Genomic DNA, 25,791 nt, shown 5'->3' with positions numbered 1-25,791 from the left:
ACTGAGGAGATGGACAGCTTGCCATGCTCTGAAACTTCACAGCACGGGATCACTCTGACAGCTCATGTACAAAACGCTACAATTACTGCACCGCGAGGGAGAGGAGAGACAGAATCGGAGTCACTCACACATAACTCCACATAATCAGAACCGAAACGAGCCAATAAAAGGTTTACAGCTGCTTTTTAATGAGGCACAGATTTATTTGGTTTAACAAGCGCTACAGTCAGAGCAATTCAAGACAATTATTGAGCAGGTGATTTTTTTATGGTCAAGACCTAGACGAAGCACAGAAGTAATTGTAGATGAGAAGTTATGAAAGGTTCCGCAGAACACAGAATGAAATAGTTTGTTCAAGTTTTTGTGAGGGACAAATTTTAGTGGATACTCCATGAAAGTCCATACACTTTCAATATAACTATGCACTGCAGGCTGGATTTTCACAAGTTTTTGAGCTACAACTTATTGACATGTCTCTTCACACGTCTCATGTTTTTGATGAGGGAACAACGTTTTAACCTGGTAAAAAGCTAAAAAAAAGAGTCAATTTTGCATAATACCCCCTCTTTAACACTTTACTACAATATTTACCATAAGTTCTTACTCATAAAAATCTGGGCAGGGTTATTTTACTTGCTTTGTAGAGATACGAGGGTACATGCGTTTGAGCTTCCTGTTTCATGGAACATTTTGAGGACTCATTCCCATTCAAAGGATACAGTACTTTGTTTTAAACTGTAAATCACTATGGCAACGGTCCTAATTTTTCATTAGCACAGGGAATGCAGGCCACAAATCGAAACTGGGGTTCAAAGGTTAAAGGACGCAACCTCATCCTCAGTAAAGACCTGACATCACAGAGACCCACACTTTTTCTGAACACGAATAACAAAAAACAAAATTACAGATTACAATGAACAAAGGTAGGACTAAAGGGTTTTAATTGAGATTGAGATTCAATCATTTCTAATTTTCCACGATCAGCCAAGGTCTACAGCCAAACCCTGGAGCAGAGTTCAGACTTTGGAGGAACAAATGTGACTATTTTTTGTGTTCAAAGGCACTGATTAAAAGTCTGTACTGTTTATGTTCTCAGGAAAATAATATTGATTTCTATTTTTCTTTTAGTAGGAAACTCATTTGGTATAAATCCATTAGAGGAGAGTATCACAGAAACAGGATGAGATAAACACAAACCCCCCTCTCAGTGAAGGTCAGACGGCACACAGGCTCTAATGCAGCTGATACAGTCCAGACTCCAAACCTCACACAGTGCAGCTTATGAGACGCAGAACATCACTGTGAGAGCAGTTATAGACAAATGGATGAATCATTCTAATGTCTAATGCCATCATTACAGCTGGGCTCAGGTAACCTCACAAGTTCACAAATGATGCCTCTCCGTATTTTTTTATACAGATGGACATCTGTCTGGTCCCCCACCAAACCAAACCCGATCGTGTATTCAGATTGATTTATTTCATGCATGTGAATCGAAGGAGCTCATTGGTCACCCATCATTTTGAACAAAATCAAATATATTTAACTTATTAGTGCTTGTTCAGTTAGTGCCTTCTAACTTCACCTCCTCTCTGCTACAAACCCTTAGATTTGGTCCTTCTTGTTTCTGCCTAACGAGCTCCACACTTTGCATTCAATCAGAGCAGTGCTGAAAATAGTCACCGCGGTGATATTTATCAGAGAGCTCAAAGCCGAAACCGCACTGCCAGTCGGGGAAGCCAAATTCAGTTTCCATGGAGACGTAGTGCCCTAGATTCTACCGCAGCTTGTTTTATTACAACATGGAAATAGGCACTTGATACAGATTGTGTTGATACTTGCGTTATGATGTAATTTAGGGACAGGAGAATGGCTGATGTTCTCATTCAACAAAGTTATTACTTTGAATTGGACTGATGTATTAGTTGGGGACATTGCACTGTAATGGACTGACTGATCAAGAAATCAAGAAGATGTGACAAATGAAGGAGAAATGTGGCAAGTCTTGGGTGATATTTCCAGCGGCAGTCCTTGAATATAGACTCTTAGGGCCTCAGCTCTGAACTTCCAGGATAAACTGAAAAACAGCATGTACAGTTTGAGCGCATGTTGCAGTAGATCTACTAGGGGGAAGAGTGCTGTTTTATTGCCTTTGTCGCAGAGAAAAAAATCACAAACTAGAAACTTGCTTTGGCATTATCGTGCAACTTTAAAAAAGAATATATTTAAATTATGATAAAATAGATATAAGTGCATGCATTAAAATAAGGCGGTGTCAGTCATGACGAGGGGGGCAGGGGGGGATGGGGAGGCCACTCAGGGCGAGGCAGGGCAGGGGAGGGATGAGGGTGTCAGTCATGGCAAGGGAGTGTATGGGGGTGATCGGGGTGTGAGTCAGGGCGAGGCAGGTTCAGGGGGCTGATGGGGGTGTGAATCAGGGCGAGGCAGGGCAGGGGGCTGATGGGGGTGTGAATCAGGGTGAGGCGGGGCAGGGGGCTGATGGGGATGTGAGTTAGGGCGAGGCAGGGCAGGAGGGCGTGAATCAGGGTGAGGCGGGGCAGGGGGCTGATAGGGGTGTGAATCAGGGCGAGGTGGGGCAGGGGGGTGATTCAATTCAATTCATTTATTTTTGTAACACCCAAAATCACAACAACAGTTATCTCGAAGGGCGTTCATGTTTTGGTTGATGGGGGAAACCGGAGTACCCGGAGGAAACCCATCCAGACACGGGGAGAAACATGCAAAACTCCACACAGAAAGGCCTGGGCGACCCGGGGATGGAACCAAACCCACTTGCTGTGAGGCATGAGTGTTGCCACTCAGCCACCGTGCTGCCTACACACATGGCAATGGGGGTGTGAGTCAGGGCAAGGTGGGGCAGGGGGGTGATGGGGGTGTGAGTCAGGAAGCAGTGGATTTCCTTAAGTCCACCACCATCTCCTGTGTGATTGTGGACTTGAGGAAAGTCACAGATGTAAATGAGAGTATTTTTCAAGTGCCAACATCTGTATGCCTTTGCTCCTATGGGCTATTGAAAAGATGAAGTACATTGCAAATTAATGTTGTAATGTACTTCAACAATGTACTTCAAGACATGTTTGCATCGTGTTTGGATTAAGGAGTATCTGACGGTGACCCAAACTTTTAACAGTAGGTTAACTCGCACTCCCTCTCTTGGGTCTGGCCTTGACATGGCGAGGGGGCTTGTGTGTTCCCGGGACCTTGGAGAGCGATACCGTCAGGAGCTTGCTCCTGGTAGGGTCACCCTAGGCGGGCCGGTCTCCAGGGTAGGTTCCAGACGAACATAGACCCCAGTGTGTCGGTACGCTGTAAGGTGGCAGCCCCACCAACCGACTATCCTGCAGAGGGCCAACAACCCACTCAGGAGAAATCCTTTTGTTACGAAACCGACCAGAGAAAGAAGCCGGACTGCCCAAAATGGTAACGGACCCCAGCCCGCCCCCGACCAACGAGTACGGATCAACCTTCGTCGTAGGACCCGTGTCGCAACATGGAATGTCCAGACACTCCTTCGGCCCGGAGCCGCCACCCTGCTGTCCCGAGAGCTTTGCCGCTACAACATCACCCTTGCAGGACTCTGTGAAGTCCGATGGCAAGGCAGTGGCGAAACAACAGCAGGCAACCACTGCTACATCTGGAGTGGCCCCGAGAGACGGACAGGCCTTTATGGCGTGGCTCTCGCCATCCCAAAGGCCCTCCGCAAGTGCCTCATCAGCTGGACACCTCTGAACGACAGACTGCTGTCCGCCCGCTTTCTCCACCAACATGGCAAGATGACAGTAATTGTTGCCTATGCACCCACCAATGTCTCTAATGAGGATGCGAAGGATGCCTTTTTTGACCAACTCCAACAGGCTGCCAACCAAGCCCCACCGCATGACATCACCATCATTCTCACGACAGCCCTGGTGAAAGATTCAGATGGCCACCTCCTAACAACTGAAGCAACCTGCCTCGAACGCTGGAAAGAGCACTTCACCCTTCTAGTGCAGCACAGCTCCATTCCGGCTGATTCCATCATCCCAGCCACTGCAAATGCCATATCCACCAGCAACGCTTGCAGCACAGACCCTCTCACCCCAGGAGAAGTCAGAGCTGCTCTGAATAAAATCAACAACAGGAAGGCCCCGGCATCTGCTCCATAACTGCTGAGATGCTAAAATCTGGTGGTGATGGCGTTGTCGAGTGGCTCACCCACATATTCAATCAGGTGTGGGAGACAGAGAGACTTCCCAGTGACTGGACCAGAGGGGTTATCCTACCCTTCTGGAAGCGCAAGGGTGACAGGCTAGACTGCTGCAACCACAGAGGCATTACCCTTCTGTCCATCCCCGGCAAGCTCTTTACCAGGATCTTGCTCACCCGTGCTCTCCCAGCCATCAGAAGCAGTCACCGTCCCCAGCAGGCTGGCTTCATGCCTAATCGCTCCACAACCGACCACATCTCCGCCGTTCGTTTGCTGATAGAGAAGACCTATGAATTCCGTAAAGACCGACACCTCTACATCGGGTTCATAGATCTGAAGGCTGCCTTCGACACCGTCTCCCATGCTTCACTATGGAGTATCCTACAGGCCCTTGGAGCACCACCCAAGATCGTCGCCCTACTCAAGTTGCTTTATAGCAATGCACAGAGCTGTGTCCGCATTAACGGCAGAGACTCTGACTGGTTTTCCATCTCCAGTGGCGTCCGTCAGGGCTGCGTGGCTGCTCCCGACCTCTTCAACTGCATCATTGACCACCTGATTCTCAAGGTCTGTGAGCGGGTCCCCGGAGTGTCCTTTGGCGACTACCATCTGACCGACCTGAAGTAGGCCGACGACACCATTCTACTCAGCACATCCTACAGCCAGCTGAGAGATACTCTGGGCATATACAGTGAAGAGGCAGGGAAGCTTGGCCTCCAAGTGAGCTGGGCTAAGACCAAATTTATACATGTCGGTGATGGGCCAGATCCACCCCCCCTGCAGCTTGGCAATGACATTGTAGAGCCTGTGAAGCGCTTTGTGTACCTGGGGTCCATAGTGATGGACAACGGAGATCTAAATCCAGAGATTAACCGCAGAAGAGCCCTGGCAGCATCAGCCCTGCAGTCCCTCTGGAAACCACTCTGGCGACACTCCACCATCTCACGCACGACAAAGCTCCGGATATATAATTCCGCCGTACTTTCCATCCTGCTGTATGGTTCGGAGACATGGCCCCTGAACAAGACTCTGGCTGCCAAAGTAGATGGCTTTGATAGCAGAGCTCTCCGCACCATCGAAAATATCAGGTGGCCCCAGCGAGTTTCCAACCAGGGGCTCAGAGCTCGCACGCTCCAGCCCAGAGCATCCTGCCTGGCTGCGCAACGTCGCACCCACTGGTTTGGCCATGTTCTCCGCCTTCCTGCTGACCATCCCACAAGAGCCATCCTCCAGTTTGACCCAAAGGTGGCAGGCTGGAAACGACCACGAGGCAAGCCCCGCACCCGATGGCTTGACGTCATTGCGGGTGACCTCCAACAACTTGGAGTCACCATAGAGGACGCAGAGCAGCTGGCCCTAGCCCGCCAGCGTTGGAAAAAACTGGTTCAACATTGTCGGCTCAACGCGTGGGGACGGGATGCCCCCCTCCCCTTTGCTGGAGCCTTAGATAGATAGAGATAACTCGCACTGGTGTTTAGGGAGAAATATTATTTTTGCTTTGGGCTTAAATGTGGGATGACAGATCGCAGTATTACTCGCGCCTCATCCAGGATCCCTGTATGTGGTGAGCAAACATTTCATAAATGAGACCCAAATTTTTTTGAAATTTACTACAAACCCACAGCCTTTTTTAAACCACAGACTTTTAAAAGATCAGTATATCATATTTAGTGCAGTTGTCTCTTTGTTAAACAGTTAAAATAAAGCTTTGTGTATGTTCTAGGCAGCAAATCGACGAAAACAAAATATCAGCCTATGCTGGAGATTTAAGGCCGATAGCCAATATGACAAAAGGCCAAATATTGGTTTGATATATCGACCAAGCGATATATCAGTCTATCTCTAATAAATACTGAGCCCCAAAAAACATTGCCCCAGCTATTATTTATTGAATGATAAGTCAATATAGTAATTATTGTGACAGACCTACTGAACTTTTACTTTGGAGACAATTGGACACAACAGAAGCTAATCGTATCTTATTTCTGGTAACCAAAATGAGTGTATGTATTGCTGCCAAAGCTGTCAAAATGAAAAAAAAAAAGTGGTCACTGAAATTGTGATACAACTATTACTCTCGGAAAGTCTTACTGTGTGGAATTCTGTTCAGTATTTTGGATTCAAAAGCAGTTATGTGGCCTCATACTGGTGCACATAGTATAAATTGTTCACATGGTTACAATGTGTAAAGTGCTTGGGCTATAGAAATTGTGCATATAATGGATGTGATGTTTGCAATGTGTTTTTGTGGTGTGCTTTGAAGGTCTAGAGGCACAGATATGAAGTAGTTTTATTCATTTTAAAGCACTCTCTGTAAGTATTTGTGGATTTCTGAAATACATTTAGCCTTGCAGTAACATTTTTAGATCAATGTCTGGTTTAGACCGTATTGAATCCGGATTTTGAAGACCTGTTTTAGTCCTATTTGTCTCATTTTTGTGTCAATCCTCTGAAAATACCAGATTTTGGGCAACTACTTACTTACAGTTACTTTTACTTGTGTAGTATTTTCCCAAAATACTTTTTTACTCTTACTTGAGTCATTTTTTTGACCTGCTACTTTGTACTTATACTTGAGTAATATAATTTTTGAAGTAAGGTTACTCTTACATGAGTACAATTCTTGGCTACTCTACCCACCTCTGTCAATGGACAGCTTGGGTATTGTACAGAAATAAGTTCACTTTGAAGTAGCTTTTGTATTTCTTTGCAGCCTGTACACATACTGCAGTAGCACATGACGCTCTGCTCCATCTGTCTCGATAAACCAGGCCATTCTGGGGTCACTTCCTCTACACTTCCTCTCGCCAACTCACACTTGCACTCCACACAAATGTCTCCAACTGGTTTTTACACAAGAATATTCTGCGCCTGATTTAGTCCTAGTCTTTAGTCCTGGTTTCTTCCTTGTGAACTTAAGTCAGTATGATTTTGAACCAAATATGTGACCATAAATCTGGTTTATAAATGCCCTTACAATGTGGAACTTCTGGCTTGGACTTGTTTTTTGTTTAGTCCTGGTTTAGACCTGTCTTCGTTCTCATTCGGTTTTGTGTTAATTCTAAGTTGGCTTATATTGGGTCACATGCAGAGAACAAACCATAGATATTATTATTATCAGTCTGGGTTAAGTCCTAATTCAGTCCTGCTTTAGTCCTGATTTAGTTCTGATCCAAGTCCAAGATTGGTTTGGTTCTTAGTTCAGATTTAGTCCTGGGTTACACTGGTTTAGACCTAGTTTGGTCTTGGTTTAGATGGTTTAATCCTGGTTTAAACCTGGTTCAGTGCTATTTAGACCAAGTTTAATATGTTTAGACCTGGTTTAGTTCTACTTAGTACTGGTTTAGACCAAGACTGGATAGGTTATTAGTTCTGGTTTAGTCCTGGGTTAGACAGGTTTAGTGCTGGTTTAGATGATGTTTGGTCCAGTTTTAAATGGTTTAGTCCTGTTTAGATCCAATGTAATAGGCTTAGACCTGGTTTGGTTCTAGCTTAGACCTGGTTTAGTTCTGATTTAGACCTGGTTTAGAGAGGGTTTAGATCTGGTTTAGTCCTAATTTAGTCTTGCGTTAGTCCTGTAGGACTTTTAAGGGCAGATTTTGACATTACTTTTCTGTTTCCAGTCATAGTTTAGACCTGATTTACAATACTAATTTGAGTTCTGATAGACAAATGCAGTCACTTCATGGACACTTTAGCCTACACTTAAACTGTATTTAAAGTGTATTCACAGAAAGCCTGAGGCGCAGCACTGCTTCTCCACAGCTCAAATAAAATATTTTTTAAATTCTGATTTAGTCTTGTGTTAGTCCTGAGTTGAATTATGATAGACACAATGCAGAGACATATTCTCCACTGGGACAAAAATATAACTGCGTACTCCTGGTTTATAGACCTGCAGTCTTGGTTTACTGCTTTAAAGTCCTGTAAAGTCCTGCTTTTTGGACCACATCATTCTGGTTTAGACACACCCAACATAGACATTTTTAAACCTTACTAGTTATTGGACTAGTTTTTAGTCAATGGGTTCAATCCTGGTTTAGTTATGATTTAGAACTGGTTTAGACCTGGTTGAATCCTGCTTTAGTGGTGGATTGGTTCTGGTTTAGTCCTGGTTTAAACTTTAGTTCTAGTTTCGTCCTGGTTTATTAGACCTAATTAGATTTTTGTTTAGTTCTGGTTAAGTCCTGGTTTAGACACAGTTTAGATCTGATTTAATCCTGGTTTGGACTGGGTTTTGTCTTTGTCTAGTCCTGGGTTAGACCAAGGTTAGTCCTGGTTTAGACTTGGGTTAGTCCTGGTTTAGACCTGGTTTAGTCCTGGTTTAGTCCTATTTAGATGGTTTAGTCTCAGTTTAGTTCAGGGTTAGACTGGTCTAGTCTTGACTTAGTCCTATTTAAGAGCCCATAACACTAGTTTAAACACATAGGGTGTTACTTTAGACATTATCATTCAACTCATTTTCACTTTCCACAGTGTCACAGTTTCCAGTCACGATTTACTGGACCAGTTTGAGTCACATTGACACTGTAGCCTACACTTACGCAGCCCTTAAAATATATTTAAATACAGCCTGAGGCACAGCAGTGCTTCTCTACAGTCAAACGCTCATTTTTCACTTCAGCATTTTTCCTGAGAGGTGTTTTGAAGTGGATTCAAACTGAGTACCACATGGAGCCACTCAAACTTTGTCTTATTTATTCCTGTTGCAAAACTGGCAGATAGTGGCAAAATAAGAAAAAAAGCTATATTTTGCATGTATGTTTGAATATTATGTGAAATTTTTGTCATACCGTACAGAATAATACAATCCCTTTAACTCAGTGAAAGCTTAGTGAGCACTCAAAATATTACACGATTAAATTAGCTCCACCTCCCCTGTTTTGAAGGTGGGTGGTACTCAATTATATTTACTTAGTTACATTTACTTACTTTTACTCCTACTTGAGCAGTATTTTTATTAAAGTAACGGTACACTACCTTGAGTAAAAATTCTGAATTATTAACATTTATGTTTCTTCAGATATGTTTTAGGTTGTCTCATTTTTGTGTCTGTCCTTTGAAAATACCAGATTTTATGCATTATTTAATGTTTTGTCCTTCAAATTACATTAACTTCAAATTATAAATCAGATGTTCCGTCCTGTCAGTTACTATTGAGTAATTTTCCCAAATATGTTTTTACTCGAGTACAATTTTTGGCTACTTAACTACCCACCAATTTTAGATTTAATATTAAGCATTGGCACCTGACCTTTATTACTGATTCAGACCCATTTAGCTGGTTTACTATAAGTTTTAGTCTTGGTTCAGTCCTCCTTGGTTTAGTCTAGGCACATTCAGACCTTTAATGCAATATTTAACAATGTTTTAATACTTACTGTTTCAGTTCAGAATTTTTCATCTTATCTCTCTATTTCCCTATAGAGAAATATGTCCTCTGCTAGGCTAAGGTTGTCAAAAATCTCAAAAATCAGATACTGGTTGAGACTAAAACAAGCCTTGAAAGTAGATACATATTTGAGCAGGTATCAATACTAAAAAAGTCACATTGACAGGACAGAAATAAACCTTTCCTGAAGCTAGCTAGTTTTAGAATGATCTTGAGCTGTATCAGAACAAGTATAAGACATCTGTCTTATACTTGTTATATATCTGTGTAATCCCTCAGTCATCCAGGTAGGTTCCATAATGGTCCAGGGTGTATACTAGTCTATGTGTCTTATATTGTTCTGATACAGCTCAAGATCATACTAAAGCTATGCTGAAATGTCTGGAGTTTTTATGGATTTTCCGGTCCCTTATTAAAGGTCATGAGTCATGTGTGCTTTAAGCCATTTGTTCCCAAACTGTGGAGAGTTGTATTGGGTACATGAGATGATTTTTGAAAAAAAAAGAAAAAAGAAATTTGACATGTGGGGCCCAATCTGCTGAACGGCACACAGCAGGCGGTGGCCATGTCCACGCTTATGTTTATTATGTTTGTCTATTTTTACCCAGTGTCCTTTACCTCGATGCCTCTATGCCAACTACGTGCGTTTTGACTGTTAGAAGTGACAAGACTAGGTACTTGTTATAATGTGATAAGACTTTAGATTATTTGGATCTCCTAGGCCTGCCCAAAAACCTTACAGTTGATGAACATGTTTTGAAATAATTATAAATATTCCAACTATTATATAAAACAAGTTCAGAGTCAACAAGCATTATCTTCAAAAGCGCTGTGGGTAAGTGACTCGTCATCAAAACTCTCTCAACGTTTGGGAGCCGCTGCTTTAAGCCATGTTAAAATACAATTATGATGACAGGCATCTTCTGCATTTGACCCATGCTTCGATGCCACTGGGTTTAAAGTTGTCAGGAGCGATCATTTATCATTTGTTCCAATCCCAGTTTAACCAAAGCCTTCCTGACTGACAGCCCCATGTTGCTCAGAAGTGCAAAAGGAGGAGATGAGTGGAGGGTGAATAAAGCCTCTCTATGGAGCCTATCAAACGTCTGGGACCGGCACATTCACACCTCTTTAAATGTCCATATGATGTTATAAAGGGCAGAACAACGGGATACAGAAGAGAAGGAGGAGAAATGGGAAGTCCAGCCCAGTGGGAATAGTTAAACATGCCACTATGGTGCCAAGGGATTCTTGTACATCATAAGTACTGGGTCTGGTCCTGCATGGGATTTGTGAAAGAATGAGGAGAAAATAGGCTTAACACAGCAGGAGGGAAGAGGTCTTTGGAGAATGGACATTTTAAGGCTCTCTGCGGAGTTGTCAGACCGGGAATATAAGAATAAGATATACTGTACTGCACTTGGCACAACGCAGGCTAATATGTGACAAATTGTGGATGGAGTTCTTGGCAGTGGTTGAGTAGTTGCCCACAAACCAAATAATTAGAGGTTCAATCCCTCAAAACCAGCACAATTGTTGTGTTCTTAGTAGTGATGTCATGATACTAAAAGTCAATTTTGATACTATGGAACAGACTAAATACTCAATAGTGATTCTGATGGCACAATGATAATAAAAACACTCCTTATTTAGACAATAGACTGTGATTTTCAACACTGAAGCAGACCTATTATGCAAAATCGACTTTTCAGAGTTCTTACCATGTTATAGTGGCTCGTGCATGTTTAAGGAATCGCTTATTTTCAAGACGCCGTTTTGACGATCAACCCTCGTTTTCACCGCTACTGGCATACGTCCACTGCTCTGCTCTGTAGTCTGTACTTACTTACCTCTCTAATTTTATTCTCGTTATTGGTGATACGCATAGGATTCAGCAGCGTCATGTAGTCATTTTAGTACAATTGAAAAAAATCGATCCGTCATCCAGGTAGGTTCCATGGTGGTCCATTGGCGTATACTAGTTTATGTGTCTTAGACTTGTACAGCTCAAGATCATTCGAAAACTATTCAGGAAAGGTTCACTTCTGTCTCGTGTGTGACTTTTTTAGTATCAGTACAAATGACTGTGATGTGTCAAACACATTCACCTCAATACACTCAACTAATGATATTTTAGTGAAGCAAATGCTGCAAAATGCATCAACATATTTAGACATAGAAATACCAATTATGAATGGGGTACATATCAATGAAGTCAAAAGGTGTAGCATAGACACTGATGAAATATCTGATGTTGTTTATGGATTTTCTGGCCACTCCTATGTTACACAAAATTGACTCTTGTGAGCGTTAAGCCATGTTATAAAGCCATTACGTCATCAAAAACACACCCACAGTTGTGTTTTATGTCATTCACACGTGTCTGAGTGACCCTTTATTTATAATCTGTGTACATCTCCAAAGATCAAAATGTTCTGTTCCACCTGGTGATGTCATGAAGTTTCCAATTTAACAGCAGCCTTTTACATTTAATTAGAGACTGGCAAATCCAGGACTGAAATTGTCCAACTGATTCTAGTGAAATTTATTAAGATTAAAAAAACAAAGGATCAGTTCCTGTATTAACACATGACATCTCAAGGTGAAACAGACTGTTCTCTGAGAAAAAAACTCAGCCTAAATAGGATTTGTGTTAACCATATGTGAATGAAACAAAACACAACTCAAAGGATGTTTTTGATGAGAAAACATTAAGACAGATCAAAAATACAGCGCCATATGGGCCTTTTAAATTGCACACTGTATGTTTTCATTATCTTTTGTCACTTCATTTTCAAAAAAAACATGCCTGAAATGTGTAACACCCTCTCTTTAAATTAAATATAAAATGAGGTATGTCTATTTGTGTTGCCATGGTTGTTTCAGTTCATTTGGGCTCTAGAAACACAACGCTCCCCTGTGATTGGTCCAGTCTCTAAACTACATTATAACATACAAAACAGTGCAATATGGGCTCTTTATATTGCACTGCATATATTTCTCATTGTCTTTTGTCGCAGAGATCCAGGTCATGTCATGTACTCAGCCTTAATAACACCTATGACATCCAACAAAAATACGAACACTGCTAGGTCTTTTTGCATCTTGGAGCACTCAAATCTTTCAAACCTATTTTTAATGTGACTCACTTCCTTCTGGAGACAAATTATTCCTTTTGAACTCTTCACAAAGTCAGCTGTCAGCGCAGTCCATGCCCTTGTTAAATTTTAAGTGCTTAGAGCTAGTGCTGCCAAATCGCTTGTACTGAATCGTCAGATCGGTGGGTTCAATGTACAAAATCTCATCTGCTGATAAGTGGTACAGCAGCTGGTTATAGCAAGTTCATCTGGCAGTTAGGAAACATTCAAAAGTCTTGGTTGAGGCACATTTTGAACCACAATTGTCTTCTACTGCTAACCTGGCCAACACTAGATCAGGAACAGTTCTCACTCAAAGCAGTTGGGAATGAGCTGATTAGTCAAAGCGTTACAACAAAAGAACAAGGCGAGAAATCAAACTTAAAACAGGGGTTATTTTACTTCTAAGGGTTATTAACTGCCAACACGTAACATATTTAAATCACCATGTTGCCTTTTATTGTTTTGAAAATGCAAATCTGCGCACATGTTTAAGCTCTGAGCCTCCCCTTCCTTTGCTCTCTGCGTTAAGTCACACCCCCTTTAGAGCACTAAGCCAACTTTGCATGACACTCCCTCTCTTTTTAGGGATTTCTACCATGTTGTAACATTGTTAGCTCATCAAAAACGTGCCTAAAGTGGCTTTCTACAGAACTGTGGCGCTGACGTCTGTAGTCATGAAGTCATTTGAGCGCCTGGTCCTGCACCACCTCAAGTCCTTCATCTCCCCCCTCCTGGACCCTCTGCAGTTTGCCTACAGAGCCAATCGGTCTGTGGACGACGCCATTAACCTGGCCCTTCACTTCATCCTCCAGCATCTGGACTCCCTGGGAACCTACGCCAGGATCCTGTTTGTGGACTTCAGCTCTGCGTTCAACACCATCCTCCCTGCTCTGCTCCAGGACAAGCTCGCTCAGCTCAACGTGCCTGACTCCACCTGCAGGTGGATCACTGACTTCCTGACAGACAGGAGACAGCGCGTGCGGCTGGGGAAGAATGTCTCGGACACTCGGACTATCAGCACAGGATCTCCACAGGGCTGTGTACTTTCTCCCCTGCTCTTCTCCCTGTACACCAACTGCTGCACCTCCAGCCACGACTCCGTCAAACTGGTTAAGTTTGACACCACCCTCATCGGACTCATCTCGGACAGCGATGAGTCTGCCTACAGGAGGGAGGTGGACCGGCTGGTGTCCTGGTGCAGCAGCAACAACCTGGAGCTCAACGCCCAGAAGACAGTGGAGATGATTGTGGACTTCAGGAAAGTCACAGCCCCCCTGCCTCCCCTCACCCTGACAGACTCCCCCATCACCACTGTGGACTCGTTCCGCTTCCTGGGCACCTGCATCACCCAGGATCTCAAGTGGGAGCCGACCATCAGCTCCCTCATCAAGAAAGCCCAGCAGAGGATGTTCCACCTGTGGCAGCTGAGGAAACGCAAGCTGTCGGTCCAGATGATGGTGCAGTTTTACACTTCCATCGTTGAGTCCATCCTCACCTCCTCCATCACTGTGTGGTTCGCTGGGGCCACTGCCAGGGACAGACAGAGACATTGTGTGCTCTGCTGAGAAGGTGATTGGCTGCAGCCTTCCATCTATACAGGACCTGTATGTCTCCAGGACTCGGGGGTGAGCAGGCCGTATAGCAGCTGACACTTCTCACCCTGGACATGGACTATTTGAGCCACTTCCCTCTGGCAGGAGGCTACGGTCCATTGGGACCAGAACCTCTCGCCATAAGAACAGTTTCTTCCCCTCTGCTGTTTGTCTCATGAACACTTTATAATATCTGCACTAAACTGGTCACTTAATAACACCGGTCACTTTAATAAGCCACTTTGCACTGTTGTTCTGATGCTGCTGTTGTACATATTTTCTCCCTTTAAGTATTTCATTTGATTTTTTTAAGCATATCTTTTTAACTTTGTGCATGCCCTTATTTGTATTTGTATTTATTCAGTGTGTTTATGTTGCACTTTTTCACCGAATCAAGTTCCTAGTTTGTGAACTGTGTTCACAGACTATGGCAATAAAAGTCTTCTGATTCTGATTCTGATATCATCCATGCATGTTTGAGTTGCATCGCTAAAGGTAACGTGCTGATATAATAAATATGCTGTTAGCAGTTAATACCCCATAGAAGAGTAATACCCCTCTTTAAATTAAATCCATTTGAGAGAAAAGCATAGACACCTTTAGCCTGTTTTTCTGCTAAAATAGGCTGAGGCGTATCTATCTGCATTTCCATGTTTGTTTTGGTTCATTCGCGGGCTTCACTTCAATTTTCACCTATCCTCACCCACATTCCTGTATTTACGTGCAATTACTTAAAAAAGCAGACTCCGGGTTATACATATAGGGTTAAAAATATGTTACATAATCATTTTTCCTACTCATTTTCGATACAAAGGAGTCAACTCGATACTCAATACTGATTCCCATACCACAATAATAATATACACTCTTTCTTTAGACAATACAATGTCATTTTCAATATTAATTAATAGTACTTTCTTTTATATTACCATGTGGCCTTATATCTGTGTAATCCCTCAGTCATCCAGGTAGGTTCCATAGTGGTCCATGGGTGTTTATTAGTCTATGTGTCTTATACTTGTTCTGATACAGCTCAAGATCATTTTAAAGCTATTCAGGAGAGGTTCATTTCTGTCCTGTGAAAGTAACTTTTTAGTATCAATACCTGGCCAAAAGAGTATCTAGTTTCGATACCAGTTTCAGTATGGATTATTAGTATCCGATTTCTGATACTTTTGACAACCCTAATATAAATAAGTCGTACAAAAAGTAAATGAAACTGCACAGCTTGTTACAGGTTAATTGCCACTAGATTTACAATGAACAAGATTTAAAATAATGATCTACATGTTATAGTAGTAGTAGTAGTAGTAGTAGTAGTAGTAGTTTTAGTAGTAGTAGTAGGAGTATGCTAAAAAGAGCATAATGTCACCTCAGTCTTTGTCAAGATATAACAACACTGAAGTAGCTTACCCAGACTTTTTCATGTTAAAAGTGACCGCTCCCAGCAGTAGTACAGAACAGTTGTCACTTAATTCAATTGTGCTGCATTAGTGGTCTGCCACTGCTCTTGACCAATCATAGATGGGCATGCACGGTCACTAGGATACAGGTTTAACCTCACTAGGTATTTCATTCTTCACTTTACATTTATTTTCACACAAGCTCCTTAATTAACATAGGGCCTATTCACCAGACTATCATTTAACTTATGCACACAATGACACGTGCCCAAGAGTGTTGACACTGAGAGAGATTTTCAAAAACTGTGCAAGGGAGCAGATATAAAGATGTCGACTTATCACATGGGTTTACATTAGTGGTGTTATGATGCTAAAATTTTAAAGTTGATTTTGATATTAAGGGATAGACTCAATACTCAATGTTGATTCTTATAACAGAAAGATAATAGAAAACACTTCTTTAGATAATAAAATGTCATTTTCAACATTAAATTGTAATATTTTCTTATATATTACCATGTGGCTTTATATATGTGCTTTCTCTCAGTCGTCCAGGTATAGTGGATGTATACTAGTCTATGTGTCTTATACTTGTTCTGATACAGCTCAAGATCATTCTAAAGCTGTTCAGTAAAGGTTCATTTCTGTCCAGTGAATGTGACTTTTTAAGCATCGATACCTGCTCAAATAAATATCAATTTTTGATACTAGTTTTACTGCTGAAAATCCGATAATCGATACTAAAACTAGTATCAAAAAACTGATATTTATTTGAGCAGGTATCAATACTTTCACTGGACAGAAATGAATTCTTGACAATCCCACTTTACATTTATGGCCATATAAGATACTTTGAAATAGCTTAGATATTTCTGAACATGATTTTGCATAATTATAATATATAATAGTTATATATAGTTTACTGGAACAAAAACTGACTCTAACCCAGGACTTGAACAGGTTCAAGCCAAGTTATTGGACCCAAACCAGGACCGAAGCAGAACCAAACCAGGACTGAACAAAAAATATATATACCCGTATGCACAACTGCCCAATGCAAGTGTAGTCGGGGGCACTTCATTTTACAAGGTACATAGAATTACATGTTTGTTAATACAGTTCATTTAATACATTTTCTTTCCATTCCTTCATGAAATGCTTTATGAAAACCAATGTTCTGATTCATAATATAAAGTTAATGTGACAAAAATATTTGTATTTATTTAAAACAAGGACAGTGCAAAGACTATATTAATCTCGATGAGAAAAGATGCTCTGTTTACTTTCCATTTAGAGTCCTTGAGCAGTAATCAATAGAATACGTTAAACAGCTTCAGTCAATTGAAATGAGATTTTTGTGTTCTGGTCATTATTTGTTAGAGATTGGCTCCATAAACCTGCAAGATTTATCTTATGGCTTAAATTCCTTTGAACTGACCAAAAATAATAATTAAAATATTTTGATTTTGGTTATGTATATCAACAGAGAAGACGAGCTTTGTGTCAGTTTTTATATTTCATGTGGATAGGCCTAGTAACTCCAGAGATATTATCCATAAACCAGGTCAACAAAACTGCAATCTGACTGTTATATAGCAAATTCCACCATGGGACTTTGACCTGTCTCCAGCTCAGTTTTGAAATATAGGAAGTCTACAATGTTGTGTTATCAAGTGAACACAACCTACAGACTACACACTAAATACAAGCCGTTCTTTATCATACAGTCGCTGGTATTGTGAGATAAAGCTTGTCAGTTAAGATCTTATTGGCTGCAAGGACTTATTGGATTTCCCTGTCTCTAATGTGTGATAATAAACTAGAATGAGCCAGACCTAAAACGATTAAGACACGATCGCTGCTAGAAACATGTCACATGTGTAATTATGCTTCATTAGAATTCACAATTGTTTCTGTCATTTAAATGTGTTAAGAATATGAGTTTAAAAGTGTGATCAAAACACCCAGAGGGGTATTAACTGCTAACACATAACATATTTACATCACCATGTTAGCTTTTATTGTTTTTAAAATGCTATATTCGCAAAAACAACATATAATATTTTCTCTCCACACTAAGTCACTCCCCCTTCAGAGCACTATCATAATACAATCACCATGAATCCCGCTAATGAAACTACTGCACATTGCATCAAGTTGTTATGTACAGTTTTGTATCCTGTTTTTGTATATTTATGGAAAATTCTCGTGTGAGAGCACGGGTGAAGTAGGTTTGTGAGCGGAGCATTGGACAGAATCGTACTGTTAATCTGTGAGGAGGGTTTGAAGAGAGAGATCGCTAAATGACTGAAACATGCATGAAGGACGCCTAAAACCTCTTCAGACATGTTTTTAATGAGGGAACATTATAACATGGTAGAAAGCCAGAAAAAAATAAATATATAAATTGCATAATACTCCCTCTTTAAAATAATTATACCATTTCAAGTCAAGAGTTCCTGTCTGAAAATACCCTGCGACCAAAACAAAAGAGGGAACTGTAGTGTTTTTCAAGAGTACAATCGTGACTGGATCTCTGCCTTTTACTATTACTAAGTGTTTCTAAAATTAGATTTAAATCCAGCTGCTGCTATACATAAAAACAAAACAAAATACAACAGCATGTTTTGTAATGAGATTTAAGGCTGCACGCTGCGCAGCTATCTGCTCTGCACTCAGGTTACCTAATGTGATTAAAGATGGGCTGTATTGGATTTAACAGGCCACAGGATGGATTGAATATGAAGCCTGCACTGGAAAAAGATGGTGATATATTCTATGTTTTGTTTGGGGGTTTTTTTACTATCAGACTGTAATTTTAGTTAATTACTTAATTTGCCTGAACTAGTTGCTGTTGGTTAGTTACTGCCATTGGTCTTTTGCAAATTGACATTTCAATGATTAAAGCAGACCTATAACGCAAAATCGACATTTTAGAGCTTCAACCATGTTATAGTTGTCTACTGGCTTGAAGTTGTATTTGGAGTGATTTGTGCATATTTGAGTAATCTTTATACTCCATCGACAGCATGCAGCTCTTTGTTGTGATGACGATTACGGCAATGTCAACTCTCATTGGGCCCAGTGGTTTTCTAACAAGGAAGTCAGCAAAATTGTTTCTTTTATTAAGTTGTTTAAATATCCAAATGATAACATAATGATCCAGGGGTGTCATAGATTATAACTATGTAGCAGACACAGCACAATATGTCTTCTTTAAAAGCTTAATATCGGTAATGGTAAATAAAGGTTACTGGCCACAGCAGCAATCCAAATATCAGATATCAGCTTGAAAAAATCCAAATTGGAATATTCCTACATTTTTGCATTTGAATTTTGTGTTATCCTGTCAAATGGATAGGAGCAAATTGCAATCATGGCATACAAGATGAGACAAGTCGCATGTTTCCAACTATAATTGGCCCAGCCAAGTGAACTGAAATGAAAGTCGTGAGATGAGAGTTGTTTTCTTTTTCCCATAGGAGTACCTCTACACCAGGATTGGGCGCTCTCTTGTACCAGGTAATCACCCCCGGGCTCTATGGGGACGGCACTGTGCCATATTTACATCTGTGCTTCTGGTTAAGACACGACGCTGCTACTGAACAACAAACTCTTTTACATAATTCATGATTTTGGCAGAAGGGATTTTTGTAAACAAGCCAACAAGTTTCTGCAGAAAACATGTTAGATTGGTGTTCTACCACTGTGTATGCATGGAAATGTATTCTGGTTTTCTGCAAATGTAAGAATCAGGTTTCTAGGTCTGTAGGTCTTTAGTGTAACCATAACATCACCACCACTGCACCTGCCACTAAAACAGAGCGTCAGGGGCAGATGGAGTGACGGACACAGAGGCACAAAATGCAAACACAAAACAAAATACCAAAAATAATTTAAAGACGACTTTAGTACTCACTTCTCGTAAAGTTGTGAAGTTAAACTGTAGCATTCCCATCTATATTATCCATTTGAATTTTTCCTCTGCAAATAATAACACCCAGTCCACAAAACAGCACTATTAATCCAGTTTGAAGCGTTCTTCAAATTAAAAAGGCAAGAATAGATCCTCAAGTGTGTGTGTTTACATAAATACACACAGTGAGGATGTGAAGGTGCTGCTACACTAAACACGATTCTTCCTGAATAATTTATCTCCAGCCTTCCGTGCATTAAAAGTATTTATCTGAACTATTGCAAAACATTTCACAAATATTAACACAGTTTTGACTTGCATCTAAACTAGAAGTGCAGTGCTCTGATCTTTGGAACAGAGTCTCACAGCGAGTCATTTTACTCTAGACAGGAAACAACTGACCACGCTAGTTTTGTTAGCATGTTTTTATCCTGTAGTGTGTGGCCTTGTCTTTGCGCTCGGAGATTTAAAAATTTCATATGATTCTCTTCATGTTTGTGGTGTGCGCTTTTAAAAGTTGTACTGTGTTTCAGGCTTTAGTGCCCTACTAACACATAGGTTTAAACTATCTTTATACAAATACATATACACGTCTATTAGGGGAGAGAAGCTAGATTATGTGTAGGCACTTCAAAATATATTGTATATTTAGTATTTATATTTAAGCATAACACAAGTATATCATTACTTTACATTTTTGTTGAGTTTAATTGACTTCCTGTTCAAAAAGGCCTAACTGGCCCTGACCTCCTCATAGATTTTCATGTTGTTGTTTTTAGTGTTATAAAATGACTATGTGACATGTTTTAACCCTATGCATGATTCAGAGTCTGAACTGTTTAAATAATCACGAGTAAGTACAGAGCAAAGGGCATTTTTCAAAATATATCCCCTTTCATCTCACTACTAAAATGCCATGTACACATTTTGTGTATGGGAATGGCAGGAATAGTAACGGCTTCTGTGTAATTGCATTAGAGGAAATGTCAGCTCATGCACACATCATTACTCTATAGGTCAGTTTCAACCCGATGCATGTCACACTTTCTGCATTTCGTTAACAAGAAGCTAGAACTTGGATGCAATAGGTTGGGATTTAGAATTCCTATAGTTTAAATTTCAGTTGGACAGAATTCTATTGTGGAAATTGCTGTTTTACTGGTGTCAGTTTACACCAAAGTAGTAACTCTAACCACAGCAAAAACAACTCCATGAAGAGGAATGTATGTAGAGGCTCAGAGGCACAGGACTTTTTACAGGGGATTACTGAAACTAGTGTGAATGATGTGAAATACAACTCCAGACACATTTTTAATGAGAGACCAACATTCTAACATGGTTAAAAGCTCAAAAAGTCAATTTTGCATAATATAAAATATTTAAAATTATGGTTATTTGCAGCCCTACATTTACATTCACTGGGTAGCTCAGAAATACTTTTGACACAGTGGGGTTTCTGATATAACTCGGCTCTTAAATCTCAGTTTATCAGCTCCAGGCTGTGGACTGACCTTGGAGCAAGACACGGAGATGCTTTGGATTTAATATTAAGTGAGTTGGAAAAAGCACAACCTGGCAACTTTATGAAACACTGGGTTTAGTTGCCATGTCACGTACAACACAATGAGATCAAATAATAGTCATGTTAGATATCAACAGCAAGACATTCAACACAGTAACAAAGTTTAATAATTAGGGATGAGACAGGGCCTAGTGCCATAAGTTCTCTTGAGATAAAATTGTTACAAAATGCACAAGTCTAGATTGTTGCCCATGCGTTTGGATTGAACAAAAAAAGGTAATGGTGGTGAGTTGTGCCTCTTGAAAAGAGCTGTGCTACAATGACAGAAAAAATACAATTTAAAATAAATCAGAAATTGTGAGCTGAACCGCATGTTTTTAAAATAATAATTTATATCAAAAGAAAATAGAATTTGTCAACTGGACAAAAGTTTTAAATAAAATAATAATAATAACAATAATACTTTAAATCTCTTTTCCTATGGAACCTACGAAGACAACTGAGGGAATACAGAGAGAATTATTCTTAATTATATAATTAAACATATTTAATACACTTATTTTCAGGTAATTTGTAAATTCATATATATTTATTTATTTTTTTGCTATAATGTTCTTCCCATCAAAAACATCCCCGAATATGGATCATAAACACTTCTGAAAATGTGTTTAAATCCATTTTCTATATTTTCTTACATTTTCAGACTTAAGATCTTAAAACGTTTTTTGACAGTGTTCGCTAATTGTGTCTCCATGGTAACTGTTGAACATTCCCCTATAGAGCTACCCCCACACCCCCAGTGTGATGTTGCGGCAAAGTATCAATATACAGTCTGTGGAGTGAGTGCTGCTCCCTGCTGGACTGACCTGGTCTTCGAAGGACAGAGCCTGCCCCACGTCTCGAGGAAATCCGTCAATCACGATCCCACTGGCCTCTGGGATCTTCATGATCTTCTGCTTTATCTCTGTGATGGTGGTTTCCTGCAAGACACAGCAACACAATACAAGTTTAATGTCTTATTATGTCCTACTACTGTATATAACAAAATTATAGAAGGGCCTACATTATGCTATTTTCTGATCTATGTTATAATGTTCATCAGAAACAGACCTGGAGTTGTATTTTGTTTCATTCACCTATGTTTAACACACAAACCTTGCGTATTCAGGCTGATTTATTCTCTCAGACAGAAAACACTCCACCTTGTGATGTTATGTGGCAATACAAGAAGTGCTCCACTGCGTTTTTAAACTCCATACAACTTCATCATTACCAATCATTTGGATGATTTCATCCCTGGAATAGGTAATCTCTACTGAACAAAAGGTAAAAGGAGCTGTTAACTTGAAAACTTCATAACATCACAAGGTGGAACAGAGCATTTTGAGCTTTGGCGATATAAACAGGCTAATAATACAGGATTATTCAAATGTGTGAATGAAACAAAACACAACTCCAGGTATGTTTTTGAGGAGGTAACAACATTATAACATGGCTTAAAGCTCACAAGAGTCAAATTTGCCTAATGTGTGACCTTTCATGCACATCATAATGGGGGGCTATGGAAGACAAAATACCACTCTGCATGAAAACACCCACATAATACATTTGAATAATTATAATTTCAAGGTCTGTAAGAAATTATTGAAAATGAGGTTTGTGTATCACCAATTTGAATAATTAAAAAACATTGCAATTCTTCCGAAATACTTTTCAATTCATAATAAATAATGAATGTGCATTCATCCACACTCAGATTAGGGTTGTAATTTTAGCTTGTTTCACTTCTGCGCTTGAAATTCCAAATCACAACAGCACTGATAGAGGAGGACTGGTTCAGCAGTTAACTCACCATTTAGCTTTGTCATTTAAAGCAGACCCATTATGCAAATTCGACTTTTCAGAGCTTTTACAGATGTTGTTGTTTCCCCATCTCATTTACCCGCTCAAAGTTCTATTTAGAGTGATTCATGCATGTTTGAGTAATCTTTATACTCCTGCATTCATGACATCATTGCTCCCATCAACCCCGGTTTTCACTGCCTTCCCTCCTTCATTCTCCAATTTTATTTTCTTAAACCGTGATATGTGTAGGATTGAAATGAAAAAATGAAAAGAAAAAAAATCTGCGGTTTGCTAGCATGATGTGCAGCTATTCACTGTAGGTGCCCATCACTGTGCTATTCGTTGTCATGGATTTGATTCTTTTTTTAAAGTCATTTTAGATCAATATTGCGAAATGCCCTACTTATGTAATTACACACATCTTCCATAATAAATATTTGTACAGTCTTCCATATGGCCTTGTCACTCTCTGCTCCTCTGAATGCCGTGACAGTTGGCTGGAGATCACGAGAGGCCAGAGCCCGCCATCCCCCCTCAGCGTCATTTACTTCCCCTTGGCTGGAGAAGGTTTGTGCTGCCAAATGTATTCCTTCAAGGGGCAAATATGATATAGGAAGGATTACACAAAGGACACGCACCTCTAAACATAGCACCAACATATATAGTCAATGCTGAGTAGGATGTCACTATATCAAACTTAAATGTAGGGCAGATTGAGTTGGAGAAAATATCTATTTGTGAAGAACTGCAATTAGATTAGATTTGCTATTTATGTTTTAGTATTAGGATTCAGTTTGAAGTTCCCATTTTAACTCATCAAGAAGAATTGACAAAACAATTGAAATATGAACTGACAAAGTAATACAAGAATCACATTTCAGAACATTTTTGTACAGATCTAAACTAAATGGTAAATGGTCACATATTTGTATAGCGCCTTCCACCTTCAAACACTCAAAGCACTTTACATCAAGGAACCACTCACCCATTCACACACATTCACACACCAGTGTATGCAGACATTGGCGGCGAGGTGGGTTAAGTGTTTTGCCCAAGGACACAAAGACAGCAATCATCTGTGGGAGATGAAATCACACTGCCAACCTGTGGGTCAGTGGATCTGACCGCTCTACAATGATGTTTTTACATCATCAGAAGTGTTACCTCCCTGACCCTAGCTGAGCTGGGACATAACAATTAATCAATTAACCGTTCCTGATTGTGTCTATTCAAATTGTGATTTCTATTTAACTGGGATTATTTCAGTGTTAAATCCTGTGAGAAAAAAACACCACAAATGAATAATAAATTATTGACAATATGTAACATATGTGAACTGGTTATTGAAATGAAACTGTCTGAATGATGAAGTTGAGGTGACATAAACAGCAAGATAAAAAAGCACTTTACATGACTGGACACAGAAGGGTGAGTGTAAATAAGATTATATGGGTATGGATGTTAATTGGATTAAGTTGCTATATGGACAGGTTTGCATTTTAAATCATATTGTGGATAGGTAAAGTTTAATGTTGTACAGGTGTGCATTTTAAATTGTATTGTATTAAATTTCGAAAAAAAAAATTGTTGTTAAAAATAGTGACATATCAGAAAATCTCAAGTGCAATACAGCAGTAATCACATGTATACCATACTGTATATGATGTATATGATACTACTGGCTTGTGATCCATGTATCGTGTATCGTATCGAATTGTGAGGGGCCTTGTGATTCCTAGCCTAAATGATCAGCATTTTCGATTCACCTAGTAATCTTGACATCCCTGTTGCTGAGTAATACGTTATATCCCTGCAGACGGGGGGCAGCAGACAGATATGAAATGTAATCTAAAGTCCATCTGTGTGATTAGTGCGGACATGTGACAGTGAGTGGGGGAAAGCCATTGAGAAACAGCCGAGGTGAGAAATGACAAAAAGCTATTACGGCTTTAAAATGACTGGACCACCTCAGAAACAGATTGCAACACAGGGCTCTCGGCTAATACTAGTATACTTGACAAATATGACCAAAGATTAGGTAAGACAGATAAAAGAACCATTATTTGTTCCATTATGGAGTTGTTAAGTGATGATGTCATTTCCGGGTCCAACCAGAAACTTCACATCTGATTTCTAGCTTTGTTTTTGTTCATTCATCAAACAAGAGACAATTACCTTTCAAATGCGCATTTTTAACCACAAACTGTATTAAATAAAGTTGTAATAATCTATCATAACATAGGATTACCAGTGTGTATAAACTATCTCACTAACTAAAGAGGAAATTGTAAAGATGTTTGTTGTTTTCAATCAGCTGATGGACGTCACACTTAACAACTCAACGCAGAGTACAAGCACAGCAGGATAATATAAATATGCAATACAAAATAAAGAGAACTAACTATTAAAGGGGCATTATGCAACTTTTCTGATGGAGGGTCTGCTGTCTGCTTTTTTCCATAAATAAGATTAATGCTATACTGTGTAACATTCCAAGTAAAGCATAGAGAAAGTGATCAAATACATTAGAGAAAATTGTCCTCTAATGTAGTAAGTCCTTCTTGGTGTTCATATTCTATTCTTTTATACAGTGGACCCACAAAGACAAAAATATACCCTTTAGGGTTGTCAAAATTATCAAAAATCAGGTGGTAATTGATAATAAAATTAGTAGCGAAAGTAGATACTTTAAATTTGAAGTATCAATACTAAAAAGTCACATTTGCAGGACAAAAATTAACCTTTCTTGAATAGCTTTAGAATGATCTTGAGCT

General features: G+C 40.0%; 1 protein-coding gene across 1 annotated transcript in view; it reads right to left on the bottom strand.

The window, feature by feature from the left end:
• Positions 1-25,791, bottom strand: part of ak5 (adenylate kinase 5) — a 118,232-nt gene that overhangs the window by 61,419 nt on the left and 31,022 nt on the right. The window contains exon 5 of the mRNA XM_033983151.2: positions 22,039-22,152. Within this exon, the coding sequence (XP_033839042.1) occupies positions 22,039-22,152 (114 nt within the window). The remainder of the gene's footprint in view (positions 1-22,038; positions 22,153-25,791) is intronic.

This window comes from Periophthalmus magnuspinnatus, chromosome 17 (assembly GCF_009829125.3).
Source record: "Periophthalmus magnuspinnatus isolate fPerMag1 chromosome 17, fPerMag1.2.pri, whole genome shotgun sequence".
Lineage (NCBI taxonomy): Eukaryota > Metazoa > Chordata > Actinopteri > Gobiiformes > Gobiidae > Periophthalmus > Periophthalmus magnuspinnatus.
Note: the sequence above shows the minus strand (reverse complement) of the source record. Positions and strands in the feature narration are given on the sequence as shown.